Source organism: Ixodes scapularis, unplaced genomic scaffold, assembly GCF_016920785.2.
Source record: "Ixodes scapularis isolate PalLabHiFi unplaced genomic scaffold, ASM1692078v2 PGA_scaffold5__190_contigs__length_132052651, whole genome shotgun sequence".
NCBI classification, from domain to species: domain Eukaryota; kingdom Metazoa; phylum Arthropoda; class Arachnida; order Ixodida; family Ixodidae; genus Ixodes; species Ixodes scapularis.
The window spans coordinates 55,654,511-55,680,021 of NW_024609880.1; the positions used below are offsets into that span (position 1 = coordinate 55,654,511).

At 47.7% G+C, this 25,511-nt stretch overlaps 1 protein-coding gene and 1 pseudogene across 1 annotated transcript; both read left to right on the forward strand.

Moving 5' to 3' along the window:
• The first annotated feature begins 19,304 nt into the window (after positions 1-19,304).
• On the forward strand, positions 19,305-22,235 carry LOC115316224 (juvenile hormone acid O-methyltransferase-like). Its single transcript, XM_040218641.1, has 3 exons — positions 19,305-19,592; positions 20,757-20,919; positions 22,069-22,235. Exons 1-3 carry the CDS (start codon positions 19,305-19,307, stop codon positions 22,233-22,235), a joined length of 618 nt encoding a protein of 205 aa, XP_040074575.1.
• Positions 22,236-23,891: 1,656 nt separating this feature from the next.
• LOC121838136 lies at positions 23,892-25,265 on the forward strand (annotated as a pseudogene).
• The last annotated feature ends 246 nt before the right edge of the window (positions 25,266-25,511 follow it).

Genomic DNA, 25,511 nt, shown 5'->3' on the forward strand with positions numbered 1-25,511 from the left:
GGGATCACCACATGAGTTTCAGAGTGGGTCAATTTTGTTGCCTCCTTTGAGTGAGCATGCAGTGTGTACACCTCCTGTAGTGGGCGAGAGTTTCTACGTTGGAGAGAAGCGATAACATGCCCTTTCTTCAAATGCGTCAAGCCTCCTTGATCTTCGGGACACGTCTTTGGCGCTAATCCCGCAGTTACTCGACCTCACTCGCGACGTGTCCGCTCCCCGCGCCTCGTAGCAGGGTTGTTGAAGTGGGGCGCTCATGATAATTGCAGGGGGTTTCGAACCATCCAACCATTACCCCTCCCCCTTTACCTTGCTTACGCCACATGCTTTGTCCTTGTCTTGTCGCGCTGTTTTAGAACAAGGTGATCATTAACCGGCTAACCCAAACATACGTTTTAGCATGCTGGCCCCCCTTTCCCCCTTTGCAATTATCAGCTGATCTTCCAATATCGTATCTCTTTTTGTGCAGAAAGTTTTTGTTGATATGCAATCCTTCCACAGAAATTCGAAAGAAATTTGTAATTTGAGTAGAAGTTACTCGGAAATATAATTAAACTACCAATTACCGGAATAAAGATGTAAGTGAAAGTTACTAAACTACTGAGAAAAATAGTTAAACTACAGTAACTTGAGTAGAGTAGTTGAACTACGTACAAGTCTGCGTCCGGGCCACCACTTGTGGGGAATAAAAAGCCAAGGTGTCCGACCGGTTCGAGTTCTCAAGCGTTCTCTGTCTCGAGGCGTGAGAATTTCGCGCGCCCCGAGAACCTCGTCTTTTATTTCTTTTTATTGAGGTTTCTGTTTAGATCTGTGTCACCACATGCTCGTCATTTTTGGTGGATCGGTGGCCGAGGGGGAGAAAGAAGAAGACGCCGTTTCGAACGGACGTGTTTTCATGATCTCCAAGGAAAATCATCAATCGGCCTCAGGCCGAGGAAACCCCAGTACTTCAAGTTTAAATGGCAATAACGATCTTCGAATGATGCACCCGGAGAATACTGTGGCGACACCCGTAGGCCCAGGAAATGCCCAGGCTCAGGCGGTAAGCCAAGAGGAGTACCGAATTCTGCTTCTACGATTTCCGCCGGCGGCTTTGTGCCTTAACTCCGTGTTTCTTCATGCTGACCTCACTGGTCGTCCTTACCGTGCGATGGACTTTCGCGACGGCCTGAAAGATGTGATAGATCTGAGTGAGGTGCTGTCCCTCGGGCAGTTCCAAATGAGCCACTTCTGGATGGCAACGATGGCAAATCCTGCAGCCGCGGAAAAGCTAAAGGCGGTGAAAGAACTCAAGGTAAAAGGGAAAAAGTGCCTCATTATTGATCCCAATTCGAAAGATGTCAAGATCAAACTGCTCTGGCTACCGTTGCACTTGGACGAGAAAAAGGTCGCTGAAGCCTTGGCGCCTTTTGGAACGGTGCGGAGTGTCGCGAGAGAGAAGTGGCGCGTTCCCGGGATGGAGAACATGGAGACAATGAACAGAGAGGTCTGCATGACTCTTCACGACACCGCGACTTCAGAAAGCATTCCTCATCTGTTAAAAGTTGCCGGATCGCAGACCCTTGTCGTCATGTCCGGACGGCCGCCCTTGTGTCTGAGATGCAAGAGAGTTGGCCACATTCGACGACAATGTCGTACTCCAAAATGTGCCCTATGCAACAGATACGGACACCAAAGCGATGAGTGCTATTCCAGCTACGCAAGCATACTTCGAGGCCCCGGCGCTGAAGCAGATTCCAACTCCGAGCTGTTGATGGACATCTCAGAGGTTGTGGATGCCAGTGGAGACATCCTTCCCACCCAAGGGGTAACGGCAGAACACTCGCCCTCAAGTCCCAATGAGTGTCAGGCGTCGGCTGAGAAGAACATCGAACCGCCTCAAATCGGCGTAGCGACGGAAGGTGAAGCTCCATCTACACAGGAGTGTAACGACGGAAGAACTCCACCACCATCGGAAGCACCGAGGCAGTCGGCGGACCCCGCAGGCAAGCCCACGGATTACGACAACGAAGATGACCCTGAAGCCACCATGGACACAACCCTCAGCACATCAAAGGACACTAATGAGAGCAAACGAAAAAAAGAAGTACCGCCAGACACCATCGCGAGTAAGCGGAAAACATCACTTGCGCGCTAGATGATAATATAACCCCTCCTCCCCACCCCCCCCCCTCACCCCCATACCTCCCCTACCTCCTCCCCCTCCTCCTTCTCACGAGGGCATTCGTTTTATGACCTTGAATGTTAGAGGCTTCAATTCCCGCAAAAAGCAGTATCATTTAAAGCGCCTCCTTGACGAAAAGGATTTTGACTTTGTGGCACTGCAAGAAACAAAATTGTCAACAGAGGAACAAGTAGAAAATGCCTTGAATATTTTCCTCCATCAGTATGAAATATGTGTTAGCCATGCTGTTGGTTTCTCTGGCGGTGTCATGTTGTTTATTAAGAAGTCTTTTCAGTTATCTGAATTAATGGTCACGACAGATCTTTGCGGGCGCTTCATCATGTACGACTTTCGAGTTACTGACGTATATTGGCGTGTAATATGTGTTTACGCACCAAATGACGTTAATCAAAGAGTAGCGTTCTTTCATCATCTACGACCCTATTTAATTTGTAACAAATTGGTAGTTCTTCTAGGAGATTTCAACTGTGTTTGTGAGGAAGCAGACAGGACGCCTACTAAATCGCGCATTGACAAAAGTGCACAAATACTGCTAAATATGGTTGACGAGAGCAATATTTTTGACGCAGCTTCATTTCAACAAGGAGGAAAGCAACTGCAGTTTACGCATTTTCAAAACTCCTCTCACGCACGCTTAGATAGAATTTATTGTTCCGTAGACCTTATCAACTGTCTAGGGAGTTATACGGTGGATCCAGTATTTTTCACTGATCACTGTGTGGTCTCGTTAACAGTAGGGAAGAAGATAAGAAAAAAGGAAATAAACTGGAAGCTATGGAAACTCAACTGCCAACTACTAAAAGACGAACATTTTTTGGCCACTTCGAAAGATCTCTTAAAACAAGTAGGAGAAATCACTGAGCACATTTTTGTTAAGTGGGAACTATATAAGCAAGATTTAAAACAGTTAGCAATTGAGAGGAGCAGTATTCTGAAATTTGAGAAGTCAGAAACAGAAAAAGCACTGCTACGTAATTTACGCGTCTTGGTCGAACTTGAATGCACAAACCCCGGACAGGGATTTGAAGACATAACTCGCATTAAAGCCGAATTAGATACATTGTACCAGGATCGTTACCAAGGAGCTGTTGTGCGCACGCGCACAGAAAAGTATCTTATGGGAGAACAGCCTACAAAAAGAGCAATGGAGGAGGAGAAGAGGTATGCCATAACTAAAGAAATTACGGAAATAGAAGATAATAACTTGATAATCACAGATAAGGAAACCATAGCCCACGTCTTTGTTAAACATTACCGAAAGATGTTTGGGAAAAGTGCTTCATCGATAGATAACGACTACCTTAAGGAACTGGTAGCTTTACTGCCCCAATTAGATGAGGAGTGCAGAAAGGGGCTTGAGGAACCCATCAGCTTACAAGAAATAGAAAAAGCCATTGATGACCTTCCGAAAGGAAAAACTCCTGGTCCAGATGGTATCACAGGGGAATTTTATAAACTGCGTAAAGATGCTTTAGCTCCCATTTTGTTAGAAATCTTTCAAGAGGCTTACAAGGCAAACACGTTACCCCCCTCTTTTTTGCATACTCATACTATTCTCATACCAAAGACTGACAACAAAACCAAACTTCTGCACGTGAGTGGTTATCGGCCCATCACGTTATGCAATGTAGATTATAAGGTCTTCGCAAAAGTTTTGACTAACAGATTACAACATGTTATTTGTGATTTAGTCGGGGATCACCAGACTTGTGGGATTCGTGGGAGGGCTATACAGACCAATGTTCACATTGCGAGAAGTGTACTAGAGTGCGTCACCAGTAATAACGACCAAATTGCGATGCTCCAAGTTGATCTAGCGAAGGCATTCGACCGTGTTTGTCATACCGTTCTGTTCATGATTTTGTCGCACGTTGGTATTGGAGATATTGTTTTTCAGGGTGTTCAAATGTCTTACCGCAACTGTTCCACAAGTTTAATCATAAATAACAGTGTCACAGAGAGCATCCCAGTGCGTTCTTCAGTTCGCCAGGGCTGCCCCCTTTCTCCTTTACTGTTTACTTTGTATTTGGAACCCCTATGCCAAAGTATAATTAGAAGTAAAGACGTCTACGGTTTCACTCTATGCAAAACCGAAATTAAGGTCCTGGCTTATGCAGACGATATTGCCTACTTTTGCAAAGACAAGAAAAGTGTGACCAAGGCAGTTGAACTCACACGTAACTTTTGTGAGGTTACTGGGGCTTCAGTGAATTTAGAAAAGTGCAAAGGATTCTGGCATGGAGCGTGGGCCACGACGCCTGAACATTACGAAGACATACAGTGGAGTTGCATTCCCTGTGACTATCTCGGAGTGCCCTTAAAGGAGCTGTGCAACGATATTCAATTGGAATGTTTTTCACTTGAGACGAGCTTACTGGCACACCTGGGACTCAAGGATACTCACACGCAACGCCACTGGCCAAGAAACTCCTTTGTTGCGGTGTAATTTCAAGGACAAAAGCGATCATTTTCATTTAATCTCTCCTTTGCAAAATTTGATGACGTAACGTGGGGATCGCAGTACACCCAAGTGACGATATTTGAATGCGGTTCATAGATTGGACCCGAGCATTGCGTGGGCACTCGACTTGGGCTCGTGGTAACTGCTAGCTCGAGAAGCATTCGGGTAGTGACCCGTGTCCAATCGCTGCAACGACGACAACAGCCGAGCCATAACAATGTCTGGAACTCAGCGCGTGTCCTGTGCTTTGCCAACCTCAGCGCGTGGCTATGATCAACATTGGCGGCATATAATCGGCTCCAGATCACGTGGCCGCTTGCTCTGGCTGCGAGTTGAGTGGGTGAACGCTGCTCGTTTTTCTTTAATTTTTTTCTGGGTCTTCTATTGCGTGGGGTGAAAAACGAGCGCGTGTTTCATGGGTCATTAACGTTAGGGATCCGTTTTAAGCGGTATTTGCGCAAAGCACAAAAATAGTTGCATCGCTCCTTTAAGACACTTCCGGAACAGCAGGACCTACTGGTCTGGAGTGGCGAACGATTTAGAAAAGCGAACGAAAGGCTGGTCCCACAGGAATTTGTCAATTTTTGCCCGTTCCACAGTCTGTAAAGTATTTTTGGCGGCTAAACTGTGGTACGTTCTACAGGTACTGCATTGTGCCCGGACAAATATACAAAGACTGCATAGGGTGTTCGCCGTTTTTGTATGGAAATCTGTTTGGGAACCAATGCGTCGAGATAACTTGTTTCGCCGGGTACCTGACGGAGGGATCGGGCTTCCGCATATGTTTGTTCGCCAATTGGTTTCCCGCTTTCTTTTTCTAAGAGACCAAGAACATCCCTTTCTTCGAGAAATAGTACAGGATAGACTGGCAAGCTCTCTTACTGACTATATTGTATCTTCGGGTGCATACCAAGAAACTGTACTGGTCGGATATTTAAAAGAGGTGGTCGAGGCATTTCAGTTTTTATCGGTAAGATTTACTAGAGACTACCTAACGAGTGTAACGCGGAAGAAGTTGGCAAGAGATCTTTTAAGCATTTTGTTTCCTCTACCAATTTACCGAACGATGGCTGACGGAGGATCCAGTTGCGATGTCCTAAGCCGAGTCAAAAAGATGTGCATCCCACCCGCAGCAAAAACTTTCTTTTTTAAACTACATTGTTTAGTATTACCTACAAAATCATGGCTCAGAGAAAAGGGTTTATTTGTTCCATGGTCAGAAAATTGTACGCTATGTAAATCGCCAGAAACAGTTGAGCACGTTTTCATCCACTGCTGGGATGCTGTATTTTTCTGGGATGTTCTGCAACGCACTTTAAAAAAGATATCGATATCACTTTGTTAACCATTCGTTTTCTACCTGTGTGCTCTAGAGACGCCTTTCCTTATGACCTTGTAATGCTGCTTTCATTATACAGCATGTGGAAGTCCCGTATGGACATTAGAAACGAGAACTTACACCCTAAGACTGTAAGACTTCATTTCATTGAGCTTGTTACCCGCATCAAAAGTGTTTATGAAACCCAAACTGTTGTACCTGAATGGGTATCTTTATTTAATACTCTTCAACATATAAAAGATTTTTGATGTAAAAAGAATGATGTTAATAAGATATTGACCTAAAAAGGTATTCTGTATACTCATCGTACTTACTTCCATGCAATAAAGAAAAAAAAAAAAAAGATCGGTGGCCGAGTGGGCTAAAGCGCACATCCAGCTCGACGCGCGTGGAGCGAAAGCTCGCGCTGCAAAACCCAGGGATCCTGGGTTCGAGCCCCACCCCTGCCCGTTTCGATCTGGATGAGCATCGTACCGGCGTGCGGTCGTGTATCACTAGTGCGCGGTGCACGTTAAAGACCCCAGGCTAGCGGTTGTACCGCACTGGCTAAATTGCTCATCTACAGTGGGTAACAATGTCGCCGTGTTCTGGCAGACTAAACTCCTGCTGTATAAACGACTAATTTGTTTGTTTTTTTTTTGCTCGTGATTTCTTTTTTTTTACCTTTTTTGTGGATAATTGAGGGTGATGTGAAGCTTCTTTATCCTTTAAGACTGATGTTGTCCCCATTGATCTCTTGTTATAGGAGTGGATATTTAGGTTCTTGCTGCAATCGTATATTAAGTTCCGCCCTCCGGACTCCAAGGCCCCGGCAGTTCCATTTGAGGAAATCGAGGGCCTTAGTTTTGCGTGAATCCCTATACTCCGTCTCACCTTAGCATAGACTAACTGCGAAGGCTCTGCGAGAACGAGCAGCTGGCCTTGACTGCTTCGACTGGAGCACTCGTTGCACGAGCGCCGGTGCAGCCACCGAAGCTTCATCCAAAGCAACAGCTCGCTCTTTTAGCATGCGCGGCTAACAATAGTCCACGCTAAGGTGAGACGAAGTATAGATGGTTTGCCCTGCATGCTGGGTGGGGACGAGGGCGTCCTTTAGGTTACATTGTTGTACTTGTGAGTTCCGTAACTGCATAAATATGGCTTGAAATTGCTGCATCCTCTGCTGCATTTGTTGCTGCTGCTGTATTTGTTGTTGCAGTATTTGTTGCGTTTGCTCTGCTTGTGTTTCCACGATGCGTTGCACTTCCTCTTCCCAAATCTCGTTTTGGGTAGCTTGGGTAATCGTGGAGATCTGTGGGCTTTCGGATGGTGTTGGGTTTCTTGTGAAGGTAGGAATTAGCACCTTCATTTTTTTCAGCATTCTTCCTGGCTGCTTCTTGTTCACTTTTTCCAGTTCTGTTTTTCGGCGTTGCTTCGCAAGTTCTTGCTTGCCTTTCTTAACTTCAGGCTTTCAGCGGGGCCAAATGCCGTTCAAGGCCTTTTAGTTGATTTTCGTTGGCTTCAATTGACGTCTTTTACGGCGCTCTGGGGGCCGTGTATGCGTCGGTGCTCTGTGAAGCCTGTTTGTATGTCGTGCTATTGGTGGCAGCAGCAGAAAGGGTCCCATGGGAGCCTTCCTGCTGCTGCCGGTGTTTTCCAGCGGCGGGAACTCGTCGAGGTTTTGTAGGGGCGAGAAGCGATTTTGGCTAAAAGGAAGTTCCTCCTCTAGGTGTCTGGTGCGCACTCGCCTTCGCCTTCCGCGTAGACGCAGTTGCCGCAGTTGTTGATTTTCTTTTCGTGTATGTGCCATAACTGGTGCCTGTGCTCTTCTTCGTAGCTTGGCGTCCGCCCTTTTTCCGGTCGGGAAGTTGGGGTCGTTGGCTGTACGTCCCTACGCATGAAAGTTAGAGCAATACGTATCTTCGCAATGTTCTTCTCCTGGGTGTGGTTCGCTGCAACTCCAACATCTTCGCGTTCTTGTATTGACTGCCGCCTTATGCCCGATGCCGTGACATTTAAGGCATATGACGGCTCTTGGTTTGTACGTGTATTAGCGGCGAGATGTTTGGGTGGCGCCCATCCTATGGTTACCTCTCGTTACGTCATTACCTTGTGAACAACAAGTTCGATGGTGTTTCTAGTTAGCATGGTGACAGCTGGAAATCATTGCGCTTTTAAACCAATACTGCCAACACCGTCAAAAATGAAGTTCTTCCATTATTCTTATTTCCGTCAATGAGGAATCCTTTGCTGACGTCAAAGTCAGCCTTCGGCCAATCGTGGAAGGCCGACCACCGCGACACTTTCGATCGGTCACGTCGCCAATACTCTGAGCTGTCTGCCACGATATGGTGGCTATGCGGAGGGCAAGTTCGTCTGCTCCTTGCGCAGGGGGTAGCGGTGACGTCAGAACGCCGAGCCCTGATTGGCTGATCGCGACCTCCTATCTGAGCGTCGTCTGCTCATTTGCAACGTCGTCTGCTCGCAACGTCATCTGCGTCTGTCTTACCTTTCCTGCGACTTTCGGAAGCGAAGAGGCCAGATTCACGAAACGATCTTACGCCAAAAATATGCGTAAGGCAAAACTTAAGAACAAATTCGTATTCACGAAATGAAATTTTCGTAAGTTTTACGCAGGTTACGACGAAATCCTACGACAGCTCCGAAGCTGTCTTACCCACTTCTTACGATCAGATCAGCATGGCCGACAGCGTCGCGGTTGCGACGACCAACGGACGTTTATTTTTCTACGTGCGCTTTTCACGCGTCCCGACTTCAAGCAGCACGAAAAAAGTAAAAGGTACTTGAAACCGACAACGACGAACAAGAACGCTGGATCCACAAATACCCGGGAAAAGCTCCAAAGGCCACGATTCCACCGACAACGACCAAGCGAGCACGGCAGATAGGCCTAGCAGGCACTCCGACTCGGCGACCGTCTTCCTACGACCGGCTGGCGTGCTGAATGGAATATGCCCGCGCGACACTTGTGAACCCTTCCCGTCTTAAACTTTGATGGCTGACCTCAATTTTAGATTAAGAGGTCAATCTCTTCCTCTTGTAATCTCCTTGTTTTCCGAGGCAAGGGTGACTCTCGCCGGTAAAAAAGCGGTGATCTCCGACAGACGCAGGAAAGGTAAAGCAGCCATCGCTTTGACTAGCATACGTAAAGCAGACGACGTTAACTGCGCCAACCCGCCGACGCCGGAGGGAAAAGGTATTTGGGAATGAACTTGCGGACACTAACCACCCTCACCTCTCGGTTCTTAGCAAACAAACCTCGGCGCCTCGGGACACCTCGCCAGTGAGTCCTTTGACTTCCCTCCTTGATGCGCGTCTGCTTTTTGCTAGACAAAAACAACGTACCGCTCGAGTTATTTCGTCTGCCCTCTCTAAAAGGCGAAGTCGAGCTCGCCCGACTTCCAAAAGTCGCAGGAAAGGTAAGGCAGACGCAGACGACGTTGCGAGCAGACGAGGTTGAAAAAGAGCAGACGACGCTCAGATAGGGGCTCGCGATCAGCCAATCAGGGCTCGGCGTTCTGACGTCACCTCTACTTCCTTTCTCATGCGCAGAAGACGAAAATGAGCCCACTTGCGAGGCGTATTAGCGGCGAGATGTTCTGATGGCACCCTCGTATGGTTACCTTTCGTGACGTCATTACCTTGGGAACAACAAGTTCGATGGTGTTTGCAATTAGCATGGTGGGAGCTTGAAATAATTGCACTCTGAAACCAACACTGCCAGCACCGTCAAAATAAAAGTTCTTCCATTATTCTTATATCCGTCGATGAGAAATCCCTTGCTGACGTCATAGTTAGCACTTGGCTTATCGTTGAAGGCCAAGCGACGCTTTCGATCGCGCACGTCGCCAATAGTACCTAGCGTTCTGCACTCTTGGGTAGTTCCACGTGCCGCCGCTTCACGACGAAAAAGTGGCGATGTAGCCAGGATACCGGTGCATTTCAGTTTGAAAGGGCGTGGCGTGAAGCTTCTCAAGTGTTGTGCGCAAGCCCGCGGGCTCGAGAGCGTCTCGAGAGCGCACAATGGCACCACGCGTAGAAGTGCAGGACGCACTTCTATGCGTGGTGCCATTGTGCGCCGCCCGATGGCACCAGACGCGGGGTACCGGTGAAGCCCCTTCATGTTCTAGAAGTAGCGCAATGTGCGTCGATGCACGCCCTTGGAAAGATCATGGCGGCACAGCACAGCACTGAGCTACAAGTGGCGCGCGGCACGTGTCTCGAGCATTTCCGCAACAATGAATGGCGCAACCTTTTCCAGGATAGATGGTCTTTAGTACCGGCGCCACCAACGTTGGTGCCTCCGGGTCATGAACAAGTGGCATACTATCTATTTTCTCTTCGGCAGACTTCCCTTATAGCCACCATAGCCACAATACGTGACCTTACGAGGAACTCAATTCCCATCGAACGTCAGAAGAAATTTGCCTCTCTTCTCAATCAGTCTTGAGTGTATGACATTGCAGTAGTCAGAGTCTGAGTTGTCGACCATGTCTTGTAATGTCAACTATGCATCCACGTCGTGTATTACTCATCTGGGCATGCGGCCCACGGCGGGTCTGCATGTTTGGACCTGTACTTCCGTGTCGTCTTCCAGCTTCTCACGCGTGCGCCTCATCGTAGACAGTGATGATTATGGTGCTGTTCTTCTGGATGGAATCGTAGCTGAGTCGGTCTTTTTTGCAAGGAATTGTATAAATATCTGTTTCAATTGATCCACAAAGATCCTCGATGAGATGTTCGATATTGTAGTTTGGATCTTGGGTTTTATAGTGTCTCAATCTCCTGCTCGTCGAAGCGCTGAAGGTGGGTTCCTTATTATGGTTTTTTGTTCCTGTATGTAACTCTCGTCCAACTGTTTGTCGCTTTAGGAGGAAAACCAGCGTTGATGTAATCGTCGTTCTCGTTATTCACGCTGCTTATCTCGTCACCGTGGATCTCGAAACTGTCGTCCTCATTGTCATTGCTCGAAAAATTACTCCGCAATCTTTTCGCTGGATTCAGCCCTTCCTTCTGCTGTTCTTGTTGGTCTCTATCTTCATTCGCTAGCTTTTGGCGTTCTCGGTGAGCCTTTCAAGGCTCTGTAAAGGCTCTGTTATACTCCGACGTAACGCGTGCGCGCGTGCGAGCGCGTCACAGCGACGTCACGTCGGCGAAAACCCGACGTAACCGACGCGACCGGCGGCGTTCGACGCAGCCTGACCGCCTCGACGCCAAAATGGAGCATGCCGTATTCCGCGCCGGCCGCGCCGGCGACGCCGGACCAGGATGCATCACGCGCTGGCTCCCAGCAGGCGTCGCAGACGACAGGAGCACCACTCCGTGTGGCGTCATGTTTGAAGAATCGGACTCGGTCGGTCGAGAAGCTCATCGAGGGAATTCGTCCTCACCCGAGTGTCTACGACTCGAGGAAGCTTGAGTACCGTAGACCGTGCGCTTGTCAAAGATGTACCGCATGTACATTGACCGCCTACGCTTGCGGCGCAGGCGGTGCACCAACAGTGCAAGCCCGAGTTTTCGTCGTGCAAGGTACGTCCACGCCATCGCTCGAACTCTGCGCTCAAGAAGCAAGAAGCGCGAGAATTCTCATCTGCTATACGAAACGAAAAGAAACCGGAAATGTCGCACTCGCAGGAAACGCGCCCTCGTAGCCAGATCCTGCGCATGCGTCGCGCTGGCGACCCACCGACGCGCGCCGCGGGAGTCGCCAGGGCCGCCGGAGTATAGAGAGGGCGAATTTTTGACGCGCGCGGCGTGACCGACGTGACGTAGCCGACTTCGGCCAGCGTTCGCTTGCGCGCGCGTTACGTCGGAGTATAACAGAGCCTTCAGTCGGCGCGGCTGCCGTGCTCGCCATGTTCGGAACCGCCATTTTGCTAAATTTCCAAACACGAAGGAGCATGCTGAGAGTGTAGTTACACGCACTGCACTTGTTATTTGGGAGGAGATCGAACAGCCACGTTTCTAGCAGTGCGCTTCAGCTGTGGGGACAACAAACCGTCTTCTCTTGTTTGTTTTTCATCTGAGAAATCGAAGATGACGACTCGAAGGCCGCTCCTCGTGCAACTTTGAGACGTGTTCGCTCTGTTAAAAAGGACCTCGACTTGGCTCTGCTGAGCTCAACTTTGCTCTCTCACAGCGCTGCTGCAATTATATGTGTGTGTGTGTTGGCGATGTAGAAGAGAAAGGAGGCAATCATGGGTGTGGGCTCACAGGCCCGTCTGTCAGACGTGCTTTGGCCAGAATAGACCGATCTCACCAGCTAGTTCGAGTACGCCACCGCTGCCGACATACATCGTGGGAGCTGTAGTCTTTCTGCACGCGCGACAACCCTGCTGGAGGTCTGCACGAGCAGAGCACGAGGCGGCATGAGCTGTCTCGTGAACTGGCGTCTGCCTCCTACGAACTACAGTTATGGCGGCGTCACGCATGCGTGGAACGCTTGGTGGGATCGGTCTAAAAGCTCTGCCTCCTGTGCCAGTAAGTTGAGCTCAAGTTTGTGCCTAAGTGTAATTTCCAAGCCTGCATGTGCTCATGGACATGAAAGAAAATATTCCTGGTGGCGGACTAACCACGACTGTACGGAGATTCCTGTCGGCGTATAACAGACAGTTCCATTAGTCAGAGTTAAAAAAAAGTAAGACAAACTATACTCCGTTTCACCTTAGGTTGTACCGCAGAGAAGGCTAGGAGCGCGAGCTCATAGCGTTGAGAGCTGCTTTTAACGCACGAGAGCTTGTGCCGCCGAGATGTGCCCTAGAACAAGAAGCTCGCGCTTGTAGCCTTTCCTGCGGTACATCATAAGGTGAAACGGAGTATAAAAGTCGCATTCAGTGAAAATGTTTTTAGGAAATTAGCTACTGCCTATTAGACAAAACCACACAGCTGAGACTTCCCAGCTTCCTGCTTCTGCTTCGAGTATGGTGAGTTGTGTCTGAATGTGCGTCAAGAGTTTGTCAAGTCTTTGCTCAGTCGGGAGAAATGCCTGCTTCAGATAGTCACTCCTATCAGCGTTACGGCAATTCCCGATGAACTCCCCAAGCACCAAAATACCTGCTGTGAAAAAGAACAAAACTGCAGACTGACTTTGGTGCCTGAAAATTGGGGCATTTTTACCGTACAGGTAGGGCTAGCGTTGAAGTACTGGGCAAGGACGATCGTCGTTGTTTTATTCAGATTACAAATACGAAACATGCATTGAAAGTAAGCGGGGATTGCAAGAAGAAAGAAGTAATCGGAATATACATGATGAGGTCTATTTGGGAGACCTATGGTTCTGAAAGTGAAACCAGATATAGCAACATTTTTATCACTCCGTCCAAAGTGATTGAAGAATAACAACAATAATGAAAAGCAAACGGTATGTGCCTAATGTCCTGTACCAATTTCTGTTTTTGATTTTGTACTTGCTCAAAGATGAATTTACAAAACGAAAACTGATCTTCATGAGCCTTTTACAAAACTGACTTTAGCAGATCCTTGTTGAGGTGTTTCATAAGGGGAACACGTTCATTATGATATATCTTCTTTCTATGTCGGTCATGATACTCCCTGTCATGACCTACATAGAAAGGTGACTCGACTAAATCTGTGAATCTTATGCATTGTTAAAACTTGGCACAAGTAAGCTCAAGTATAAAAAAACAGGAGCAGCTATAGTGGACTGGAATGCAAGCGACACCACCAGGTCTACCGTTTGCAGGTATCATTTGGTTTTGCCAACAGTTAGGATTGAGTCGGTGAACTCTTGTGGTGGAATCTATGATGACAAATCGAAGGACACAAACAAAATGAGGGATGAAAAATATTATTTATACTGTCACGAATGAACAGGCGAGGAAACAAAGAATAACTGGGGAAATTAAACGTTTAATGGGGCGAACTTGTCCCCCCCCCCCCCCCAAAAAAAAAAAAAAAAGAAAAATGACCGCATTTTTACGTGGTGAATGATGTTTGTTGGAAAACAAGCTGCGATGTGAACTTGAATTCGCCCCCTACCATTGCGTGTTTGTGTGTGCGTGTGTGTGCGTGTGTCGCAGATCCTGCGGCGCCCAGAGAACTGCCAGCTGAGGCGCGTGCCGTAGCCGCGCGGGAATCGAAGCCTGGGCAACGAAGTTATGTGCGTCCGTTCCCAGACGCGGCGACATTTGGCGACTCCCTCCACCAAGCGGAGAGAAGATCGGGGGAGAAGAAGAGCGTCGGCTTTCCGGTGCTTCAGAAATACCGAGGCAGTCTAATAAACCATCATCACGAGAGAGCTGGTCGCCTCCTGTCTATCTAAAACGGGCGCCGTTAAGGCGCAACAATGTTGATACTGGTACTGATTTTTTGTTCATAGGTAGTGCTGATGGTGTTGATTTTTTTATTGCTCATAGGTAGTGCTGAGTTCCGGGTTGCGTTTTGACTTCATTATTACTGCTTTATGGTCGGTAAAATGCACGACCAGTGGTTCTTCTAGCGGATCAGCTTGGATCCGCTAGAAGCCGTGGGAACGCATCTCCACCGCTTAAGTCAACGGTCCATGTCAGAAAGAGAATTTGTGGTATGGAACGTTGTTATATACGCATTTGAACATTTGACCGCAGCGCCCTCTCGTCTATAAACATTGAGCCAATGCATGCAAAGTTTAACGCGATTATATACGCATTTGACCGCAGCGCCCTCTCCTGTATAGACGTTGAGCGGCTACATGCAACGTTTCATCCATTACAGAAACCCCAGCTCTTGAGTTACTACCACATCTCAGAGGCCCCTACTCGTTCCGCAGTCGTGGCCGCTTGGTTAAGGCGACGGACTAGAAATCCATTAGGGTATCCCCGCACAGGTTCGAATCCTGTCGACTGCACAAACATTATTTTTTTTCTTTTTTATGTGAGCACGGACGGACGGACGGACGGACAAGGCTAGACCCTAAGGAGCTTCGCCCCTAAAAAGAAGAAGATAACAACACAGCGTCGCGGGCGTCAAAGTCGGCGAGACAGCAGAATCGAACGCTGAGGCGAAACTGACTCGACTAGGTCGCGGGCAGAGAGTGAGTCACTATCTCGAAGATTCGGCGAAGAAGGCTCGAGCGTCGCGCGCTCGGGGCGAGAATGAACACGCACTTTCTAGAACAACAAAAGCAGGAATAATTCAAACAAGTTATGTCCGGAGCAAGAATAAACGAGAACCTTCTAGAAGACCATGACCTTACGCGCGGCTATACTAAACTGCTATAAACAATAATATGCACCCGACTCAAAGGTCGTAACATTAACAATAATAATAATATATATAAAAAAACATACTTTGCCAGTAACTTAGGAACACCGGAGGGGTACGGGCAGACATTTGGGGCCACGTCGCACCCGTCCACCATCATTTTCATAAAGATGACAGACCCAGGACGCTAGACGAGTGGAGCCGAGCCAGGGGCTCATGAGAACGCATGAAATTCATCATCGGTTTGCTGGAGGATTACATAAGAAGATCCGATACCCACCACCTCATCTAGTCTTGTTGTATATCTCTAGGGTGCGGAGTTTTCGGTTTAAACCGATAAAAACCAATAAATGTACGCCGAATTCATTTTCGGAAATTCGGTTCTAACCGAAAACGGTCAGTTTGTAGGTACGGTGTTTCCGGTTTAAACCGATTGAAGTATGTCCAATCGGTCTTCTAAAACTCGATTTTAACCGAAAAAGGTCAGTTTTTTGGGGCCGCGTCGAAGTGGGTGGCGGAAAAGAGGGGGGGGGGGGGGGGGGGGGGGGGGGGGGGCGAGGGTTTTGCAAGGTTTGAGTTGACATTGTGTGACGTTTTCGTGATTGCCTTCTTCCAAGTTTCAATATGCAACAAAAGAGATCTTGGATTGGCCTTCGCGGGACATCTGTGTCCTTTCTGTGATCGGGCTCAGTGTGTCAAGTGCCGGTCCTAAAAAAAAAAAAAAGAAAGTTCGGATGTGGGCTAATATCCGCCAACTCATGTTTACAAACAAACCAGAGCACCCCTGGCGGACGCCACCGGCGCCGCGCATGCGCGATGGAGTGTGGGCAAGAAGCTCGCCGCCGCCCATAAACAAACCATTGAAATGCGATGTTGTCGGCGTCGGTGTGAGTCTCCCTGAACCTTTTCGCGTTCGAATTGTTGATTCTACGTCTTCCTAACAATGCCTGACTAGTTGAGCGACCTTAGCGAAATTACTGAGGCTCGTTACGCCGCAAAGCTTCGCGTGAATGATGTGACATGCGGCGATTCATTCCGCATGAATGCCACAAAATGTACGCCAAAGCCTGATTCGCATGATAAGATTTCGCTCGCAATTTTCAGTCGCTACGTCACTCGGGCTGCAAAAGCGTGGACCGTAGCTGAGATGGTCAACGTCGATACTAAAAATTGCAAGCAGAGTCGGACCAAGTGAATCAGGCATAACACGTCGGCGATGGCCACTGGTAACAATGATCAAGACATCCTTGTATCTACTGTTTACATCAAGCCTGCTTACCAACCTTCAAATTTAAGTCTTTTGAGGCCTGCACTTACTTCTTATCGCAAGTACCGGACTAACATTCTACACTCTAAAAAAAGCCCGTGCATCCACTTTTCCGCACAACACTCGGAGAACCAATCACAGCAACTTACGGAGGCAGCTCAGCGAATGACGATGCCGAAACATACGTTTAGAACAGAAAACGCAGTCTGAGTTGTGACATTGAGCAATGCAAGCGTGACGTTTTACATTGCTTAATGTTACAACTCAGACTGCGTTTTTTGGTCTAAACATATGTTTCGGCATCGTCATTCGCTGAGCTACCTCTGTAAATTACGGTGATTGGCTCTCCGAGTGTTTTGCGGGAATGTGGACGCACGGGATTTTTTTAGAGTGATACGGGCCGGTGTCGTCCAAAAGAGCAGACGACAAGGAGAAGTGCTTGAAAGAGCAGACGACAGTTCGAACGATCAGGCAGCCGTTTGAACTTGAAGACGCACTGAACGTAGTCCACAGGTGGTCCGTACAACTTGACAGTTTTCTGGTGTTCATGCTGGAACGAAACAAATAAATGTGATGACCACAAGTATCCGTGAATTTAACCCAAAGTGCTTCCCGCCCAAGCAATCGTGGTTCGACTGCGTCTGGATTACCATTTTTACGGCACATATCCACGTTCTCGGACGAACCGAGCGCATGAAAACTAATCTTCAAACTTTTCTCGACTCTTTTGGTACAGCCTCAGTCGCGGCGGTTTGACGAAAAGGCAGATTTTCGTCAGGTTCCTTTCAAAACAACATAGGAATACACGTCTCACAAGGGGCCTTCCGCCCACAGCCCGACCGGAAGTGCGCCCGACGCGCCACCACCGCGCCGTGACGTAACTGAGATGAGTTCGTGTATAAGGTTTTTCGCTTCATGCACTTCAGAGGACATCGAGGAAAGCCGTTAATACCTTTTTTAACAGGCTCTCTCAAACTAACATAAATACAATGGATTTTTTTTTGTCATTCCGCGGGTTTCTGTACTGTCATCATCAGAAGGAAAAAGAAGCGCGCTGAAGACCATGCCCGCGAATTCTGCGATTTTGAGGTGTGTCCTGACGGAAGCTGTAGCGAAGACCATGCATGTTTATATGCCGTTACTGTTTGAGTGATCACAAATATCACAGCTACAAGGATCCTCTGATCCGGAGTCCGATGGTGTTTCTTTCATATTCACCGAATAAAAACGGTAAACTTTTTTGAGAAAAAATATACATCGAAAAAAAAAAAAAAAAAAACGAAAATTGGGTTTTAAAATAAACACCGAAAAAACTATGTCGACCGTTGAAAAAATAAAAAAACACCGAAAACGCGGAACCCTATATATCACCTAGCCCAACCCCTGTAGTCCTTGAAGCCTCAGGATAACTTGGCCAAGACAGCCAATTTTGGATAAAAATAAATGCATGCTTTAACTCACTCACTCCGTTGTCCTTTCATCTCCCAAACGGGTCTGACCCGCTTCTGCCCTCAGCATTTTATGGCTAAAAAAATTTTGCTGTACAGCCAACTTGCGAAACTACAGATTTGCCGATTCGGGTGCATGTATGTGTGTTTAAGCACTTCTGCAGAAAATGCAACAATAAAGGAGGAACTTTTATTATGAGCAAAGAAAGTTAACACTATAGGAACATAAATTAAAAAATATATATAAATAAAGATAGCATCATTTTGGTAATGCGGGCTCAAATTATGCCTAAATTTACCTTTTGATGAAATATATGAATTTTTTCGTGAAACTAAATCAAACAAAAGTTGCACCAGTCAATAGCACATGCATAGGCCCACAGGAATATAGAATGTAATAAGCAAAATGTTGAAGCTTAAGATACACGACTCCACGAATCTCACAAAAACGTCAAAGATGGGAATATTGGATGTTTGGCATTTTTTTAATTCTAGCATTTAATATGCCAATACGGTTTAGTTTAAAGGAAATGTTGGCCATAAGTCATACATTTACAAGAAAAATTACGGTCAGCGTTTTTAGTTTTACCTATTTATAACGATTACCAGAGCTTTGTACAAATATTAAGCAGCCTAAATACAGCACTTTTCCACTTAAAACTTTTTGTGAAAAAAAAATTGTAACAAAAATGTAAAAAGTGTTTTTCCCCCTTGCGGTATATATTTTTTTAGACAAATCAAAATACCTTCACCGACACGTGTGCTTGATTTCAAATAAAACCACCCTGCTCTTTTTTGTGTATCGTAAACCTAGAAAAGTAAACGATGTAGCTTACCTGTCTACCCTCCAATGTTATTTTGTGAACACCTGCGTGCACATATCACAAAAGCGCTGTTTTTTATTGGAAACAGATTGGGTTTCAAAAAGACCCGAAACTTGCAGCTGTCATATTCAGCCTCCTTGTCGTATTTTTGTTACGGTACGACTACAGGCTCTGGTACAGTACCATGATGCATTAATCAGTAAAAAAAAAAAAAAAAAAAAAAAAAAAAAAAAAAACAGCAGTTGGATGTTAAACAGCTGCTCCCACGATCGACGAATAAAGTTACTCTTTGACGCCTGTGGCAGAGAACCAATAGTTGTTTCTTCATCCGGAATCATGGCTCCAAGTCCCGAGCCCACAGCCACCAAGCTCCAGCCGGAATTCTACATCTCCGCTCACGGCATGCAGCTAGGGCAAAACATCCGCGCCTTGGAGCTGCTCCAAAGGACAAGTCCAGGCGAAGCGCACCACGAGCGACAGTTTCTGGACTTGGGCTGCGGAACCGGAGACTTCACGCGTGACCATCTTCTTCCCCGCTACAGTCCATGCCGACGGATAGTCGCCGCGGACGTCTCGTTGGAGATGATAGAGTTCGCGCGGAAGCATTTCCCCCACCCCAAGATCTGCTACGACCTGCTGGACATTTCGGCGAGCGACGTGACCGACTTCGTTCAGAAACACGGCCAGTTCGACCGCGTGTTCTCTTTCTTCTGCTTGCACTGGACGAGGGACCAGAAAACGGCCCTGAAGAACGTCGCCGCGTTGACGAAACCCGGCGCAGACTGCTTGCTTCTCTTCAACGCTTACAGCCACACCACGCGACTGCGAAGAAAGCTGGCGAGGATGGATCGTTGGAAGAAATACGCCGAGGTGAGATTGTTATGGGAGAGCTTTAGGGGGAACCGTTTCTGCACATCCGCACGACGGGCCCTCCGGTGCGAACTGCGCATCAGCGAGTCTTCTGCTCGCTCGCGACGGGCCTTCGGGTACGAACTGCACATGCGCAGTTCGTACCCGAGGGCCCGTCGTACCGTATCGGATGTGGAAAGATGGTTCCTAAAACACTCTATTGCCCTAACCACTACATACGGTGCCGTAACCTGCACGCTCTATAGTAAATCAAGTACGTTCACAATTGGGCCAACTTTGAGCGGGTCGTATTCAATTGCTCACTTAACGAGGAGTGCATGATGGTGCAACTTGGTTGTCTGTACAGTTACTGAAGGTCTAAGAAACGCGAGACGTGGCTCATTATGTATCTTCTTGCTTCCTGATTATTAATTGGCCTACTTATCTACTAATTGCGCAATTTCATTGGCTGCCATAATAAGGTCCGGACTGGACACGCCTTTACGTTTCTTAAGCTGTCAATCACGGGTCCAGGCCAACTCGTCGAAAGGCAGTTTGTCAAAAGGCCAACTCGTTGAAAGGCAACTCGTCGAAAGACAACTCGTCGAAGGCCAACTCGTCGAACAGGCCAACTCGTAACGGGGCAACTTGTCCACGGGCAGCTTGTCGAAGAGGACATCTGGTCGCGTCTTCTTTTTTTTTTTTTAACATCGCGCTTAAGTTCTGCATTAGAGCTATATATTGTTTGACCGATTCGTGTGGATCGCAGTTTGCATAATTATACGGTGCGTTTCGCTCAATGTTTCTTGTTTCATCGTTTATCGGTGGATGAATTAATACATTTTTTATATTACTAAGTATTGCTCTACGATAAGGATTTAGGAGCGATGTAGGTACCGTGTAAAAACAAACACTAACTCGAGCCGATACATTAAAACAAAAGGAAGACAGTGCTGCGCAGCGTGAGCGACCATATCAATAGCGCATTAGTTTTCTATCATTATATGCACACGCTTAGTCTGTAACAGGCATGGCTAGGCCGGCTCCCATGGAGCCACACGGGCGCAGATTGCTTGGACTCCGTCGCCTCAGAAATTTGTCTCCGATTACAGAGCCTCAAATCTAACAGGTAAATCCGCCAGGAGAATTAGTCAACCTAAAGTTTATCTCTTTTGTTTGTCACAGGAGTGCGAGAGGTCTTTGCCACCGACCGTCGACCTCGTGGGGAAGGGCAAAGAAGCTCTCGTATCATACATGCAAGAACTCCTGAAGACTGCCGATCTTATGCCAATCATTTGCGACGTCTGGCCATTACCGTCCGAAAACAACACCCTAGACAAGATGATAGGTAATCAAAACCAAATGTATGAAACTTACACATCAGATCAATGAAGGAAATCTGCCCAACACAATAAATTAAAAATTTACCCTATACAAAAAAAAAAAAAAAAAAAAATGTTGGTTTCTGTTTTTTTTTGTATACGCAAAAATAAATTACGTATCGCCGTACGCTCAGTCTGCGCGCAAATGTAGCGCTAGTGGTCAGGACCAGATGAAGAAGTTTCAGAAAAAACCGTTATCTTCTTCGATCGGTATAAGCGATTAAAAAACGTTTAAATGGGAAAATGGTGGTCGACGAAGGCCAGAAGTACATGGGGCTGAATTACGCGAGCTACAGGAAACGGGCCCCATTTCCCGCTAGCACTACATTTGGGCGGAAACGAGGGGTTCGACAATGCGTAGCATATTTCTGCGGTGAACGAAGCGCTGTAATCTGTTTTCGGAGACACTCTGTATTCCATCTCACAAGGAGGCTTCAGATATCAGTTGCACGGGAGCGAGCGTGTGGCTCTGGCGTTGGTTTGCGTACGTACTCGCGCATAGAAACTTCGAAAGTCCGGTCGAAAATCACTAGCTTTCGCCCATGTCTTTACCACCGAAGACAACTCGTGAAATGGAGCAGAACGCCACGCCTCCACCTGTCCTCCTCTGGCGTCATCACGATATGGTCATTGACAAGATGAGAACGACATGGAGGTGCCTCACTTTTCCCAGCTCCAGCGCTAGCCTCCTGCCTTTGATAACAATTAGGCCGTCACACTCAATCAAGCGTCATTATAACTAGGAAAGATGACCAGTAACAATGATTAACCAGGCGGCACAATATGAACCGGACCCCCGACCGTGCAATCCGCAGCCCGACAAGTGAACTTGTTGGGTTCCACGAATTTGGTGGAGCTAAATGCTAACCTACACTGATACTTATTTTTGGCATGTAAGTTTGCAAGTTAATGGATATTCGAAATATCATTCATCTAGCCACAACAGGGACCCTAGCCACAACATGTCGCCAATTCGGCGCTTTGTTTTCGAGTAAAGTTTTCTTCTAAACTTAATTTAAAGCATTACACAAGAAACAACAGTACTTCTTTTGCAACGCCTCGAAAGCAACTGCCTTCTAACCACCCTTCTTATTTATTCGTGTGTTTTGTTTCAGAAAAGGAGATGGGCTACTGCCACCTTTCAACCCTTGTCACGGAAGAAGAGAGACCCGTTCTCCTGCAGGATGTCACCGAATACGTAAAGGAAGCTGTGGCCCAAAAAGAAGCGGGATGCCCGACACCCGAAGGCGAGACATTTTTTGTGCACGCCTGCAAACTCTGAATATGCAGGAGGTGTACTATAACACCTCCTCACCACAGGAAATCCGCATATTCGGCATTTGAATAAAATTGAGGAAAAGTATATATGTCACAATACTTTTTTTAATTTATTTATCTTTATTTGCTTATTCATTTTTCTGGCCAGTATGTTTTGTTGATGTTGTATATTTCTAATAAGAAAAACCGTTTTTAATATGACACTGAAGAAGACAAAAAGCGATTCCATCAGAATAAAGTCAATGACGAAATTTTACCCTCATGCGGTGAACGTCAGGGTAAAAGTGCAAAGTGAAAATTTGTAAATTAGTTACCTACGATCCACTCACTGGCTGTTGCAAATGTAATTTGTGTTAGCATATTCAAATTATAGATGTGTTGCTCGTCGTCAAAATATGCCGTAACCGTAGCAAAATATGCTCCGCGCTATATTCTGGCAAAGTTTAGCCGTGAGCAACCAAGCCCTTGCAGGCTTGGTCGCCCTCCCCATAAAAAGGTCCTTAATTTTGATGCAGCAGATGACGGCCCCCTGTCTCTCTACTTCTTCTTTTGCCCATCTGCTACCAATAAAAATAGTAAAATATCTATTCGGTGCGCTACGGTCGCAGCCATGTAAATGCAGCCATAGAAAGCAAGCCGGATTGGAGCACTGGGCCGCCCTGCTGGGATAGCTCGCTGCCGTTGCGCGCTGCGTCGGTTTTGAAAGTGAAAGGGAAGCGCGCGGCGTCACTACGTCGTACATGCATCGTCTCATCTAGTGCCACTAAATAAGCTACGCTTCAGAGTAGCGACACTTACAAATATTGTGACATAAAATCATGGTTGCCAGTTATCTGAAGTTTTATCTATAATCACAGGACACATTTTTCCGTTCTCCACAAATGTTTCAACAGTTCGCGACAGAGCAAATCAATATTAAGTGAGTTATCTAACACCGAATGTAATGTTGAAGAAGTCGCATTTTTGAATCATGACAACCGGCAGTTGTGTCTGCTCTGCGCAATCACCAAGATGGCGGCGCCCATAACAATATACCGGGGAACAGAGTGCCGATACTCTAGGCGTTCGTGCGTCATCACACACGAACGGCGCCCACTCACTAATTTGGTCCGAGCCCGACAAAGAGTCTTTCGACGCGTTGGCTGCATGGACACGACTTCCAGCCGAGCGTTGACGCTGCACTCATGTCCCATTTGTGTTTACGTTCGATCTCACTGTGGTAACATCAAAATTTTAATGCACAGGCTTTGATTGTCTTAGATGGGTTTATTCAGACCCATTCTCTAGACGGCAAGAAAATCATGCAGTTACCCGGCAAAATCGATCTCGCCCGCGTCCGGTGTCGAGGTATACGACGAGCGCCGTGCACGCTTGGCACAAATGTAGCACAACTTTCCCTGGCTATGACGAAAAGGCTACAGTCGCCCGCGCAGTCACGCAGCTTTGAGTGTCGCTCAAAGCTCCGTGCTCTTCACTTCAGAGAAGAAGACGATGAAGTTGGTAGAGTGTAGACGTGCTCGCATCCCACTCTCAAGTCTTGTTTGAATTTTCACGATTTTCTAGGGGGTGATCCCCCCAAAGCTGATCCACAGAGTCCGGTAACCAAAGCGAAACCGGACACGACAGGAATTTTGGCAAGTGGACAACCCTTCGAGGAACCATGGCCGAAAATCTGACCCAGGCGAGCGATGCCTCGCCGTCGACAATGCAAGGCATACCGACGGTGGCGGCGACGGCGACGGACAAGTCGGCTACTAGCCAGCTCTTCACTTTCGGCAGTGCTCCTCAGGTGCCGACAGCGCCTACCACAAGTTCCCGGGGCACCAAAGGAACCAGCCGGGCCACTGAGAAGAGCAAGCCTGACCCGAAATCTGCCGACACCGTTCGGCGCCATCTAGACCTAACCGCCGCCACAACGGCGACTCCACAGCCCGAGGACGAAAAGATGGACGACGAGGGGCTTCAATCTACCTCGGACCTTATTAACGCAAGTGAACATTTGTTTGGACCCACTCTCCCTTCCAAACGGGAGAAATTTGGGGGACCTTCGGAAACTGAAACCGTTGGCCACGCTGGAACGCTGGGGCCTCACAAGGCGGCTCCCACCCCGCCAGAGGTGGCAAGGATGAGTCACCTGCAGGCGGAATGGAGCGCGCGTGACCCGTCGAGCGATCGCGACAATGATCAAGGCACATGGTCGGCCGTTGTTTCTCGAGGAGCACGGAGGAAGGCCATCGCGCCAGCACCACTCGCTAAACAGGCAGGAAAAGCAAATATTAAAATAACGACTGTGATCCTAAGACCCCGGGAGCGCATTAAAGTCTCGGATATCTGACCGAGAGAACTGAAATCCGGGATTGCCAAGACAACTGGCGACTTCACATACGAGAGAGGATATCAAATCAGGGTACAAAACTTTTCTAACACCGTGGCCGTGGATATTTGGCAACCACACCTAGTGGACCATTTCCTCAACCTAACGTCCATTAACACGCCGACCAAGGACATTCCGATCCAGGCGTTCCACGCCGTGGGCGGAGATCAAGTCCGGGGTGTTATATAGGGCATTGACCCGAACGAGGACCCGGAACAATTGCTCCCGAACCTTGCCAGCACCACACACTGGATCCTAGCGTCGAGGCCCATGGGTAAGAACAGTAAGACGGCCCTGGTTACCTTTGAGGGCAATAAAATTCCACGGCGCGTCTGGTACCACAACATTGAAAGGCGGGTCTTCCCGTACCGGTTCAAAGTGGTTGTTTGTACCCACTGTCATAGAATCGGCCACAAATTTGACATCTGCCCCAACGCACAAGAGCAGCGATGCCCGGATTGCGGACGCGAACATATACTTACCGATGGTGGTTGTGAAGAGACTACCTCACAATGCCGAAACTGCGGGAGAGCTCACTTGGCCACCGATTCCTCCTGTCAAAAACGGAGAGATGCAAACAAGCAACTTCGAATCAAGGCTAAGCCAAAGCGCAAGTCCACGAATACCAAGGCACCAGCAGGGCAGACGAGACAATCGTAGACTACCCCGACACCGAAGGAGAATACTGCGGTACAAAGTCGGCCCAAAGCAACAACCAAGAGGAAGGCGACAAACTTGGGCCCTCCGCCACCACCTCTAACGGACGAACAGTTCCCAGCGCTGCCACAGCACGTAGGAAGTGAATCAAAACCAAGCAAAGGCCAGGGGGATCATCGGGTAGACCAACTGGCCGACGAGATGAGGAAGGCCCTTAAGGCACCAAAAAAGCAGACGCCGCCTCAGCAT

Bases quoted from the DNA above. Each gene is read 5' to 3' on its own strand.
- LOC115316224 (XM_040218641.1), top strand. From the start codon at position 19,305: ATGATAGAGTTCGCGCGGAAGCATTTCCCCCACCCCAAGATCTGCTAC. The intron at 19,593-20,756 runs GTGAGATTGTTA...TGTTTGTCACAG, and splicing joins GTTGGAAGAAATACGCCGAG to GAGTGCGAGAGGTCTTTGCC. The intron at 20,920-22,068 runs GTAATCAAAACC...GTTTTGTTTCAG, and splicing joins CACCCTAGACAAGATGATAG to AAAAGGAGATGGGCTACTGC.